At 37.9% G+C, this 13,058-nt stretch overlaps 1 protein-coding gene and 2 long non-coding RNA genes across 6 annotated transcripts; 1 reads left to right on the forward strand and 2 right to left on the reverse strand.

The window, feature by feature from the left end:
* Nucleotides 1–606: 606 nt before the first annotated feature.
* On the forward strand, nt 607–4,496 carry LOC103394786 (uncharacterized). Of its 4 annotated transcripts, XR_003052946.1 has the most exons (8): nt 607–748; nt 835–926; nt 1,031–1,076; nt 1,686–1,749; nt 2,429–2,492; nt 2,602–2,687; nt 2,784–2,820; nt 3,074–3,309. It is a non-coding gene; the product is annotated as an uncharacterized LOC103394786 (long non-coding RNA). The 4 variants fall into 4 exon arrangements; XR_523193.3 differs by having other exon boundaries at nt 835–1,076; XR_003052947.1 differs by lacking the exon at nt 607–748 and adding an exon at nt 3,318–4,496 and having other exon boundaries at nt 920–1,076; nt 3,074–3,166.
* On the reverse strand, nt 793–2,488 carry LOC112488640 (uncharacterized). Its single transcript, XR_003052948.1, has 3 exons — nt 2,377–2,488; nt 1,481–1,633; nt 793–922 (listed from the first exon to the last, which is right to left on the reverse strand). It is a non-coding gene; the product is annotated as an uncharacterized LOC112488640 (long non-coding RNA).
* Nucleotides 4,497–6,929: 2,433 nt separating the features above from the next.
* micu2 (mitochondrial calcium uptake 2) lies at nt 6,930–12,844 on the reverse strand. Its single transcript, XM_008332221.3, has 12 exons — nt 12,581–12,844; nt 11,940–12,075; nt 11,465–11,496; nt 11,304–11,379; nt 10,717–10,764; nt 10,508–10,590; nt 9,172–9,225; nt 8,987–9,084; nt 8,447–8,618; nt 8,254–8,362; nt 8,014–8,171; nt 6,930–7,396 (listed from the first exon to the last, which is right to left on the reverse strand). The coding sequence occupies exons 1-12, from the start codon at nt 12,779–12,781 to the stop codon at nt 7,295–7,297; spliced, it is 1,269 nt and encodes a 422-aa protein (XP_008330443.1). The 5' UTR covers nt 12,782–12,844; the 3' UTR covers nt 6,930–7,294.
* Nucleotides 12,845–13,058: the final 214 nt, after the last annotated feature.

A 13,058-nucleotide genomic window follows, 5' to 3' on the forward strand; every position in this document is an offset into this window, starting at 1 on the left:
AGCATGCTGCCAGGTGAATATTTTGTGACCAAAATAAAAGACGGAATGTATTTGTGTCTTATTTCCCTATGATATATCAAATAGCCGTTTGAATATCGAGTCTATAGAATATAGAATATATATATATATATAAAGTCCACTATATTATAGCATGAAATGAAAATGTATTATTATTGTGAAACAGATCCATTATGTTCCTTAATGCTTATAATGTATGATTTTCCATTTACAATGGAAAATCATGCACAATTTAAGGAACAAGTATATTAACTGTGACCAAACAGATAGTCACATTTACCGTTCATTTCTTCTTGATTGGAGGCGTGCTTTGTTAACATGGCTAAGTGAACAGAGAATTCTGATCTGGGGAAGGTGACGTAGTGCACTTGGCGATACGACTTTACAAGGGTTACGCTGCTGACCTGCCGACTGGGGTAGCCGGTTAGCGTGCTAAACAATAGCCTGTGTGAGTCGCACGGTTCGCACATTCAAACTAATTCTGACTGCACGTCTCGCTTCAGTCAGCGTGTTATTCAATTGTACGAGATAGCGCTTTGTTGTTTGGCCTCTGAATATCTGCACGAAGACCGTTTGGTTTGAGTGATTCAAACATTTTGGGTGTTGCGACTTTAGCCAGTGAAGAAGTGGCTTGTTCTTTGGGGAACGTTTGCGTCAACGCGGTGCTTGCAGTTTGTAGTGAATTGTAACGATGAGATGAGATCCATGAAGACGCACATTATTATCGAAGGTACGAATTAACCTCATTCATTATTTACGCGTGTGTGTGCGCGCGCACTCGTGCACGTATGCAGTTGATTAATTAAATCCCTTCAGGTGTAGCAGCAGACCCATATCGTCATCACCTCGGCCGGTGGACTCCACGACGCCAACAAGTCCGAAGCATCTGCCATTTTTGAGTTGCCTAAGTAAGAAAAGAAACATGTCAAGTTTTTTTGTCACCTGAAATGAAACTTTTGGACAGCATTTACAGAGTGTTGTGAACTGTTTACATGACATTGGGGCTGGAAAGAGAAAATACTACGCAGTGAATTACCTACGAAGCCATCTTTAAACCAGTAAGTCTGTAAACCTGAGTGCGATTGAGGTTTTTCCCCAACTTATCTGTGGACAAGTTTGTTTTTGCTAATAGAGTAAAAAGTTGTTGCTGTTCTGTTTGTTGTGGTTGGTTTTTAACTTAGCATACTTTTTACTACTTAGTTCTTACACTTACAACTAAGTAAAAAGTCATTAAAAAAATATTAAAAATGTTTTTTTTACCCTTACGCTTGGCTTTGGCAATGAGAAATCCATTCAGATTTTCTATTTTTTGTTCAATTTTTGGAAATTTCTGGAAATGAATTCAGAGCACACAATATTCCAACAACCCTCTTTATTTGGGGTTTTTTTCTCTAAAAAAAGTGACTTAGTTATCTGTCAATGTACAAGTGCAAAAGCCCAAAAGTTTTAGTAAAATACTCACAAGTCCAGCAAACAAGTGACCTTCAGGTGTTGCAGCAGACCCATATCGTCATCACGTGGGCCGGTGGACTCCATGACGCCAACAAGTCCGAAGCATCTGCCATTTTTGAGTTGCCCAAATAAGAAAAGAAACATGTCACTTTTTTTTTGTCACCTGTAATGAAACTTTTGGACAGCATTTACAGAGTGTTGTGAACTGTTTACAGGACATTGGGGCTGGAAAGAGAAAATACTACGCAGTGAATTACCTACGAAGCCATCTTTAAACTGGTAAGTCTGTTTTACTGAGTGCGATTGAGGTTTTTTTCCCCAACGTATCTGTGGACAAGTTTTTTTTTTTGTTTGTTTTTTTTTGCTAATAGAGTAAAAAGTTGTTGCTGTTCTGTTTGTGGTTGGTTTTTAACTTAGCATACTTTTACTACTTAGTTCTTACACTTACAACTAAGTAAAAAAAAAAATTAAAAAATCTTAAAAAAAAAAAAAAGATTTCTTTACCCTTACCCTTGACTTTGGCAATGAGAAATCCCATTCAAATGTTCTATTTTTTGCTCAATTTCTGGAAATTAATGCACAGCACAGAATATTCCAACAACCCTCTTTATTCTGGAAGGTTTATAACAATCAAATACGGATCACAATGAAAGTACAATGGCAAAAAAATAAAAAGTTTTGTTTTTTTTCTGTAAAAAAAGTGACTTAGTTATCTGTCAATGTACAAGTGCAAAAGCCCAAAAGTTTTAGTAAAATACTCACAAGTCCAGCAAACAAGTGACCTTCAGGTGTTGCAGCAGACCCATATCGTCATCACATGGGCCGGTGGACTCCATGACACCAACAAGTCCGTAGCATCTGCCATTTTTGAGTTGCCCAAATAAGAAAAGAAACTTTTTTTGTCACCTGTAATGAAACTTTTGGACAGCATTTACAGAGTGTTGTGAACTGTTTACAGGACATTGGGGCTGGAAAGAGAAAATACTACGCAGTGAATTACCTACGAAGCCATCTTTAAACTGGTAAGTCTGTTTTACTGAGTGCGATTGAGTTTTTTCCCCAAACTTATCTGTGGACAAATTTTGTTTTGTTTTTTTTGTTGTTTTTTTTTAATGTGCGTCTTGGGTTTAGATCATGGTCAAAGTAATGGAGATGTACCAGCCGAGTGCAGTTGTTCTTCAGTGTGGAGCCAGACTGCTTCAACCTCACTATTCAAGGTATAGAAAGAAATGGATTTAAGTGTTTATTTATTCATTTTAATTGACTGGAGCCAGACAAGTAGTAGTGTTATTGCATTTACTTTGTCTTTGCAGAAGTGAAAGAAGAGAAGGAGAAGATAGAGACATCAGGGTAAGGACTTTGTGCTAAATGGAGAGTTGTTTTTGACTGTCCAAATAGAGAATCTGTATTTATTACTTGAGTTGGTGAATGTAAAATCCTCTAGAGTAGGAAGTAGTGTCACAAAGGGATGAGTGGTTTGCTTCAGTAGATTGTAGTGGTTAATAGAAGTGTTTTGTAACATGCTAGTGCTAAACACTTTGAACATGTAGTCATCCAAGTGCATTTGTATGGAATGTTGTCTTTATTTCATCTTGTGTTTCAGGCCAAAAGAAGAGGTTTGACCAAGTTGTTCCACTTCTGAAGATGGGACCTTTGTTGAATCCTGTGAGCACATGTGGTTGATAGAAGTTGTGTTGTGAGTATGTGATGTATGAATCTGTCCATCTTTACCCATCCATTCATCCATCCATCCATTTTCATCCGCTTATCCGTTACCGGGTCGCGGGGGCAGCAGTCGCCACCCAAATCACATTGCACCGTACCAACCCCCCCAAACCTTCCTGCAGGTGGTGAGTCCACTGGAAGGTACCAACCGCCCTAACCGGGATTCGAACTTGCCCAGGAGGTGAACCCTGGGGTTCCACACCAATGACAGAGACATTGCCTCTGGGCCAAAGCGCCACCGTCCATCTTTACCTGAAGGGTTAATCCTTGTAACACTTGCTTAGACCGTATGTCTTTGTGTCTGTGCGTGTGCATGTTCCTGTACTGCATGACTTGTACCAACTTTTCAGATTTTTTTCAGTATTCATTAATACTGATTCTGGGACAAGATAAAAATCATTGCAAGGATAAATGGTGTGTACACAAATGTGAAGGACCGCACAAGGGTTAAAAGAAAGCTAAGAGTTACTGTTGTAATTTGACATGTATTGTTTTTAAATGTGTATCTATGGACTTTGTGATTGAATGCATGTTTTGTAAATGTGAAGTGTTTTGCTAATAGATCAAAAAGTTGTTGCTGTTCTGTTTGTTGTGGTTGGTTTTTAACTTGGCTTACTTTTTACTACGTAGTTCTTACACTTACAAATAAGTAAAAAACGAATACATTTTAAAAAAAAAATTTTTTTCTTTACGCTTACTCTTGACTTTGGCAATGAGAAATCCCATTCATATTTTCTATTTTTTGCTCAATTTCTGGAAATTAATGCAGAGCACACAATATTCCAACAACTTTCTTTATTCTGGAAGGTTAAAACAATCAAATACAGATCACAATGAAAGTACAATGGCAAAAAAAAAAAGTTTTTTTTTTCTCTAAAAAAAAGTGACTGTTGGGTATCTCTCAATGTACAAGTGCAAAGGCCCAAACGTTTTAGTAAAATACTCACAAGTCTAGCAAACAAGTGATCTGCTTAAATTAAATAAAGTTGCTGTGTACATCTGCATTGCAACACATCTGTTAACTAAAGGCCAAAACAGTGAGTGTTAAGTATCTGTCAATTAAAGTGAAAAGGCCAAAAAGTGACTCTTTCAGTAAAATACTCAATTCCTGCTAACAATTCCATATTCCATAACAATTAATGGAATTACACAATCAAAAGCTGTCTGGGTATATTCTCAGTCATTTAATCCAAAAATAGTTACGTCGAAGGCATCTGGACAAAGTGTTATTTCGCCTCTTAAGGTCTTCAAAAAAAAAAAAACGACTTTGTCCAATTGCTCTCGATGTAACTATTTTTGGAGCAATCAAAAGCCATATTGGTCTTATTTACCTCTTGCCGTCAGGGTGGAAAGCCACACAGTTAATGGGACCAGAATGACCTTTGACTCTGCCAAACTTCTCTTCGTACGCAGCATTGCAGAACCTGCAGATTAGAAGCACACGTCATTGTGCCACATGTTAACACAAACAAACGGGTTTTCCTTAAAAGCAGCTACAAACTAGTCAGTTCCACAGCACTGCCAACAACTACATGTTTACACAATTCTATGACTGCTCACTATCAACAGTAATACAAAGTCATGGTATCTTCAGTGCTAATGCAAACACCACGATGGAATAAGGTACATTTTCTTCATCTGATTCTTTTGTTCAGATGAAGACAAGTCTCTGGATGCATTATTCAACCACACAATAATACTCCGGAAACAACACTTCAACTCACCTGGCCTCAAACTTGCCAATCCTGGTGGAAGTTGTGGTCACTTCCATGGCCTCCTGCCCACCTTCCATAACCACCTACAACAAACACACAATTGCAAGGTTCAAGGTCACTGTTCATCTACCAGGATACGCATTGCACAGTGACAACTTCAACTTACCTGATTGGAGAAATGGCAACGGAGTTCACCGGTCTCCCGGTTTTAAAAGTCTTGATGCGATCCAGAGAGTCACGTTCATTTCCACAACATCATCAGTCTACGTCTGGTATTCCAAAACAAACAAATAATTTCATTTTTACTCCACTAAAACACTGAAGGCCCATCTGCTTGTCCGTGGAATACATGATGATGTTGCTGCTGAAATCGAACCCGCGTGTTATGACGGCAGACATTAAAGAAAGGACACAGAGCAAAAATTAAACACCAAAATATTAAACACTCATACACCAATATGTCTGTTGGAACCGCCTACATAGCTAAGTGTTTATTTAATTTCATTATTTCACTACTCAACTATTTACACAGTGCATACATTATATATTTATATTATATACTTGTTCACATAACATCCTTATAATTATACTAGTTCTGCTTACATATACATATCATAGGTATAATGCAGTATACTTTACTATACATACACATCATACTAATTTAATTTAGAATAACAATAGTATAACAGAATTATATAATATATAATAATTGAGACTGAAATCAACAACACCACACACAGCAACAACAATTACCTACTAACACTAATCTATCCACCTACTTCTACTAACAGACTACTCTAATAACATCCACTGTTCAGATTTCTGTTTGTATTTTACCTATTTGTGCGTTTTTATTGTTGTTTTGGTGCTGTACTGCTGCTGCTAGAACTCCCAAGGGATTCAGAAACTTCTATCTATCTAAACACATGCATTTTCTTTTCACCCACCAGTCTCACAGTCCCACAGTTGACAGTTGTTGTCAGCTGATCCTGTCAAAACATTTTTGGTGTCCCCTGACAAAAGCCAGTTAAGGAACGTAGCATGTATCTTGGCAGAAATTCATGAGCGTACGCTAGGGTCAACTGTGTCATGACTACACATTTACTAATAACTGTCAGTCAATTAATCACAATATTACAATTATTATGAACGTCAAACTAATTACTATCCTATAGTCATTGGTGTCACTCACTGGATCTTTAGCGACGGTAAACAGAAGGTCTCCTTCTCCGTTGTACTTCATCTGAGTGGTAAACCGTCCGTGGCCCTTCAGTAGGATGGGTTTCTGTACAGAAAAGCAATATTGTAAGTTCATTTCATATTTTTATAAAGGTGCATCAGCCCAGTTCAAACTATTTTCAAAGGTAATATTCTTATTTACCAAGACAACTCTATGTTCATTATTTAGGACGAAAAACTTATTATTTTAACTTCAGACAAAAGCTAACGTTAGCTGCCGAGACACATATGCTAGCGTAAATTGCTCAAACGGTCTCAACCGAACAACTACCATTTCAAACAAAATACAACTCACACTTGTTTAAAAAAATCAACCATTTCAATCAATCAGATGTAGCCACCGTGCCCAGTTTTTTTACTTAAACGCTCGTGTCTCATGCGCCGGATCCGCTACTGGAAATAAGGACCATACAATGGCGTCTGTTCATGTTTTGTCGTGTAGTGTCATCTTCTTCTTTTCCGCTTAAGCCAACCTAGAAGGCTGCATTAAGGAACATCACTGCCACCTACTGCGTCAAGTGTACAATTTACCGTGTTCCACATTTAAATTCAACGCAAATATTTTTTGGAGTTTTAGCACAAATGATCCACTTGGCAGCATATTTTGGGCCATAAACTTGCATTTTGAGGCATTTCTGGGACTTTTTTTTATTTTTTTTGCATTTTTTCGCGATAGTAAGTTTTTTGTGATATTTTAAAATATTCAAATAAAATATTTTTTGGAGTTTTTAGCACAAATTTTTCACTTGGCCACTTGGGACAAAAACTTGCATTTTAAGGCATTTCTGGGACTTTTTATTTTATTACTTTTTTTACACAATTCCATGTAAATGTGTCAGAATGAACATAATCAGCACTAAAATGCAGTTAACCAGTTCTGTAAACACTTCTTACTCTAGTGCTAGTACTCTATCGGCAAAAGTCATATATATTATCACATGGAAGATTAGAAATATATAATACTTAACAACCCACGCTTATAGACAATAGTATTGCTTCTGTATAAACACACAAATATGAAAGGCAGTGGTATAAATCCTTAGTTTCTTTACACATGGTTATAATAATAATAATCCTCACACTAATCTTCTTGATTGGAAGGCACTAAGATGTGACAGCTCATCCATTGGACGTCTGCTGCAGGTTCAGATGGGGCAACCTGAGTCCCGCAGAGCCTCCTGAGCTCCCTTCAGGGTCTCCTGCTTCACACACTTCCAGTAGCCAGAGAAGCCGTGCTGAGGCTGCACCTAAGGGCAAAGGTCACGATCAACACAGCCAGCAGGACTGATGTTCACTCGCTCTTGTACTCTAGTACACACTCTAGTACACAAGTATGTCTACCACGTTTGATTTTGCCAAGTTCAACAAGTCACATTTAATAACTGTAATTACAACAGTTCTGTAATTTGTTACTGAAACACTTTTTTATCTTATGTGATGAAATTATCTTTTGCCCCAATAGCCATCAATAAATAAATGTCTAAAAATGTAACAGCCAGTGTCTGCTGCCCTTGCAGTACTGTTAACACGACACCAGAGTCAGCCTGTGTACCTGCATTGTAGCAGCAGTCTCCAAAGTAGGGCGCATGCCTCACTAAAGGGACACAAACTTCTCTTTAATATTTTCTATATTTGGATCACAGTGTGGAATTTATTAAGGTGATTGTCTTTGGTCAATCAGAATAAATGCATTTCAGTAGAGTTCAAAGCAATAGCTGTTAATGTGTGGAGGTGGAAGTATCAAAGTGATACGTTTATCAGTCCCAACCAAAATCTGGGGCAGACTGAGTTAAGGACAGAACACTGAGTCTTAGCTCTGTCTGAAACACTAACAAGTAAAACTTTTACGTTATCTAAAACTCACCTTTAGCCCACGCAGTACTCTGTCTTTCATCACAGCAATAAATTCCCTATGGCTCAGGCAGTTGTCTCCATCAAGATCAAAGAGTTTAAACACAGTGTCCAAGACGTTCTCGGACAGATCATGGCCTGTGGCGATCCTCACAGCTCGCTTAAACTGTGCTGGAATCAGGTGCATACATATATATATCACTTATACTGTAGTAAACGGTGAAAGCAGTGTAATGAGGAGGAGAGTCGTTACCCATTCCCACAGGTCGATTGGCTTCAGAAACCATTTTCATCGAGAAGGCAAAATCCTCCAGATTGTTAGTGAAAAGACAGAAAACTTTGAACTCATCAAAAGAGATACTCTGGGAACAAGAAAGAAGAAAAGCTCTAGTTTTGTGTTCTAGCATCGATTCTGAGTCCAAGGACGGAAGGTCTTATTGTTGTACCTGTCCAGCTGGAATCCTCTTCCTCATGTTTTCCCAGTACACCTCATTGTCTTCTTCGTTGGTATAATGCAGTAGCCACTCTGCAAAGTCTTCTCTTCGCATAGTGTCCATACCTTTGGAAAATCGCAGAAACTCCATTTCCTGCACCTCAGCCTGCAGGTCCTCCATGAATCTGAAAGTCCCATATAGAAAGTGAGCAAAACAGATCACTTCATCTTTCAGCTGTGTCCTCGAGGGGTCGCCAAAGCGTGCCTCCTTCTTACCCCATCTCCTGTTTCCTAAGACAGAGCCACCATCTCTGAACCACACATCATAGCAGGTTTAACATTCATGTTCTCATGCTTTAAAAGTGATCATATGATTGGCTACAACAAATCACATGATCACATATATGAGAACATAAATGTAACAACGAATGCCTTTTTAACAGAGTCAAACATCTAGGAGGACTTTTTCATAAACTACAGGCAACGCATTGATTGGTAAGAGAGAGAAAACTTAATACATTTGTTTTCTATCAAAACATGTGGGTTTCCTTACCGACGGAACTCTTTATATTGCAACTTATTTTTTCCTTTCCTCCCAAAGAAGTAGGCCTGTAATGTCGTGTTCACTCCTTCTCCTTCTTCTGCTGGTTTCTGTGAACATTAGCGAGTAAAGTTAGCAAAGAAAACACATCGTCATGCATCAGTTTCTTTAAATTTGACAAAACAGTGAACACCCACCTCAGTGCTGTCTTTGGGAACTCTCACTTTACTTTTCCTGATTACTTTCTTCAGCTTTAACAGCAGAAAAAAAAATTAAACAATTTCTTGATTAATTGATTTCAAATAAAAGTGCATGTCACATCTGAACGATTACAGAAAACATGAACGTAAAGACAATTAAAGGCTACATCAACATTAGTCTGTTTAAAATAATGATACTGTACTCATCTACAACATCCATACTACCATACTGTCTTCACAGACTAAACCTCAAAACCTTTTACAGCTTCATTTTAGTTTAAAAACTGCATAAATATATATGTGTATATGTACATATACATATATATATATATATATACATATATACATATATATATATATATATATATAAAAGCAGTAAGTATGGATGTGTTTGTGACAGAAAATTATGCAACAAAGTCCATGCACCTCTATTGAACACTTGTGCATTTGCACCAAGTTACAACATGAACCTACAACACAAAGTGGAAGTCGTGTCAACATGCAGTCTACCACTCCAGACCTGATCTGAACTCAATAAGGAGACGTCTTCTCTCACCACAGAAAGCACAGGCACATAACTTAAAACTGCCTTTAAATTAGGGCTGCCAAAACATTTAATTTAAAAAGGTTTCATCTCATGATTGTTTAATTAAACGCAAAAATAATCACATACGGTATCTTTGTCTGTTCCAATGGTCCAGAATGTTCTCCAGAATGTTCATTTACATTTATGTAAAAAAAGATATTTGCATGGAGTTACTTTATCACACTGACTTACTGTGATAGTAGCTCAGTATACATCAATAGTTAATATTTTAAAATGTGCACAGTTTGCATTTGATTTTGCCATTTTACATTTAAATTTTCCTTATCCATATTTCTTCCGCATTGTTTTATTGCTTCCTGATTCCCCAATCTACATAGCAGGCATTAGGTCAACCATACTACATCACAGTAGGTAAAAATAACTGCATGTTAAAAGTGTCCACTTAAAGTATTGTACTGTTAAATCGCTACTATTTTGTGTACTTTGGCGGCCCTACTTTAAATAAAATTGGACCCAAGTGAGGAGCTGCAAAAACATAACAGTCCTCTCACCTTGATCGTGGCTCCATGTCTCCATACTTACTGTGGCTACATCAATGCTGGAGGCAGCATTAAAGGCAGCAACATGTTTTTAACATTAAAATGCACAAACAAATGTGAAAAAAAAAAAACCAGATATCATTTCATACATTCTCCTGTGATTGTGGGGATTGAAGATTAGAAAATCAATGTTATGAAAGTAACTACATTTTACCTCCAAACCATCCAGTTGTGTCACAGGCCTTACCTTGAGAAACTCCTTTTTGTCCACTTGCTCATTTCCATCAACATCGAGCATTTTGAAGGCTATGTGGAATCCAGTGCGAGGCTCTGCAACAGAAAAGCATTTAAAATGATCTAAATAATGAAGATACAAAACTAATACATAAACTTCGCACACACCCAGGAATATACAAAGAGTCTATAAACACATGTTAAAATTCAAAGGCAACTTACTGGTAAGGATGGTGAGAAGGAACAGATACTCAGTATAGGATATGAGACCTACAAAACAAAAGATATATAGTCATTCTTAAAACAACTAAAGCACTGTTTCTATTTTCATGTGACGATTTAATGGAAAAAATGAGAAAAATAAACATGGTTGTTTCATGTTACAAAAACATTGTCAATGTATCCCCTAACAAGATATTAAACTGTGCTCCTAGCAACAGTTACAAACGTTTAAGATGAGAATTGACCTTGGGAAACACACACACTTGCCTTGAATGTTCAAGCACCAGGGGAAGCACATACTAAATGGTGCCTTCCGAGGCAGCTTGTGTGGGTTTAAAGACTCAGTGTATTTCCCCACTGTGGGACGTACAGTATGTGGGACATACAGTATAAGGGACTTCTATTTTTCTTTTTTAAAGACGACTGAATAAAAAATAAAATCAGCCCAGATTTCTAATACAATCTATTTGGCACATTTCAATCCAACTGTGGTCTCTAATATTTCAAACGTAATGTAGGAAAAGATAGCTCATTGGAATTACAGGTCTAAAGTTTCCTGCATATTCAGTGACAGGTGTATGACTTACCGTTGTCTCCTAGGGTCCTGAACAGATCATTACCAGCCCTTGCTTTAGAAGCTGCGGCCAACATCTTATCAACTTCCTGCAAAGACAGAAACAACAGAGAACATGACCTTTGGCCTTAGTGCAGTGCTTTGTATGTGCAGGAAAAGTCAAACATACTGTACCTGTGGTGTAAGTATTTTCTTCTGCAGCTTTCCTACACAAATATGCAGTTACACAAATGTTAGAAACATAAAAGGACAAGCAGAACAAACAGTATTTATAAGTCTTCCTTTCCTCATATCCGTGATGTGTGTTTTTATTTAATTGGTGTAAGTGAGTGGTAGTAGTTTACAATTAGTGTTAACATTGAGGGTGAATTTCTAGGTGTCCAAGTCTGGTACCGACAGAGATACACATGCATGTGTATCTCTGTAGGCTCAGATGCCTGCATGTGCTTCCCATTCCTTGAAATATAAAGGGATTGCAGCGGAACCTCAGTTTTCAAACTTTCGAACTGAGAGCTTTGCTTGGTGATCACAGTCACTCCTTTGGGAGTGAACCGAAGATTTTGTTCGTGAACCGAACTGTATGTAAAGTGAGGTGTTCAACAGAGTTTATGCACAGTTTATGGTTCCTGATGTAAACAAACTAGCTTACGGTCCACGTTCTCCAGCATGACAGAAAAGATAAAGTCTCTGGGTGTCATGTAGGGCTCCTTTTCGTAAACCACAGAGGCAAACTTGATGAAGCGCAGCCTCCTGGCAGACGTATGAGGGGCAGAAGATTCCTGCACCTAAATCACCACACACAAACCAATTACACCATAAAGAAAAAGGAATTTTACATTTTCTGAGCCACGGGTCACACGTGTTTGCCAGATCAAATTTAAGCAAAACTTTCATGCTGCCTTGATAACAGGTACTATACGAATAATTTCCTGAAAAAGACTTAAAAAATAAATGTTTCTCAAAAATGACAAAAAATTCACTAATTTACCTTAAAATACATAGCAATGACCATATTTGTAGTAACAAATCAGAATAAATATACTTTTTTTGTACCTCACACACTGATAACAGTGAAGTACTACAGTACATTATGCCTAGCAGTTGTGGCTCTGTTGCGGTGCAATAAATAATAACTCTTAGAGATATTTAAACTACGCAATAGTCACTTTCCCTTGTAACTAGTTACTTTTATACTGTAGTGATTCAGTTACGTACCCAGTTTTTCTTATTACAAGTAATTATAACTAATAACTTTTATAAAGTAACGTGCCAACACTGTGTCGAACTCACGTTTTCCTCCTCGGCGTGAACGGAGAAGGGCAGAGTCCTGTTGTTAGCATGGTAGCGGTAATAACAGAGTAGACCACCTCCTACAGCAAAAGCTCCTGCCACACCAGGAGCCACAGCGCGGCGCAAGGCAGCTCCTCTCAGAGCCTGGGAGCTCCTCAAAACACTCCGAAACACTGCAGCAACTTTCGTCCCGCTGGCCATTTTCCGGAAGTAGCTCTGTTAGCAAGGTATTTGACAAAACTAGAGACCCACCCACTTCAACCTAGTCCCTCAGCGTCCATCATGTTACGTCAGGTGACGTCACCTCGGTTCACGGATGTAGACGTTCCTAAAGAGTAGGACCAGGCCCAGTGTGCCGGGTCTTCAATAACTATAATAACATATGTTGTTTGTATTATTATTATTATTTAGGGTTGTTAAACTTCAAAAATGAACAAATTTGTTTCATCAGGGTTGACCCAAGTCCCAGAGAACTTCC

Source organism: Cynoglossus semilaevis, chromosome 19, assembly GCF_000523025.1.
Source record: "Cynoglossus semilaevis isolate Cse_v1.0 chromosome 19, Cse_v1.0, whole genome shotgun sequence".
In the NCBI taxonomy this organism is placed as follows: Eukaryota; Metazoa; Chordata; class Actinopteri; order Pleuronectiformes; family Cynoglossidae; genus Cynoglossus; species Cynoglossus semilaevis.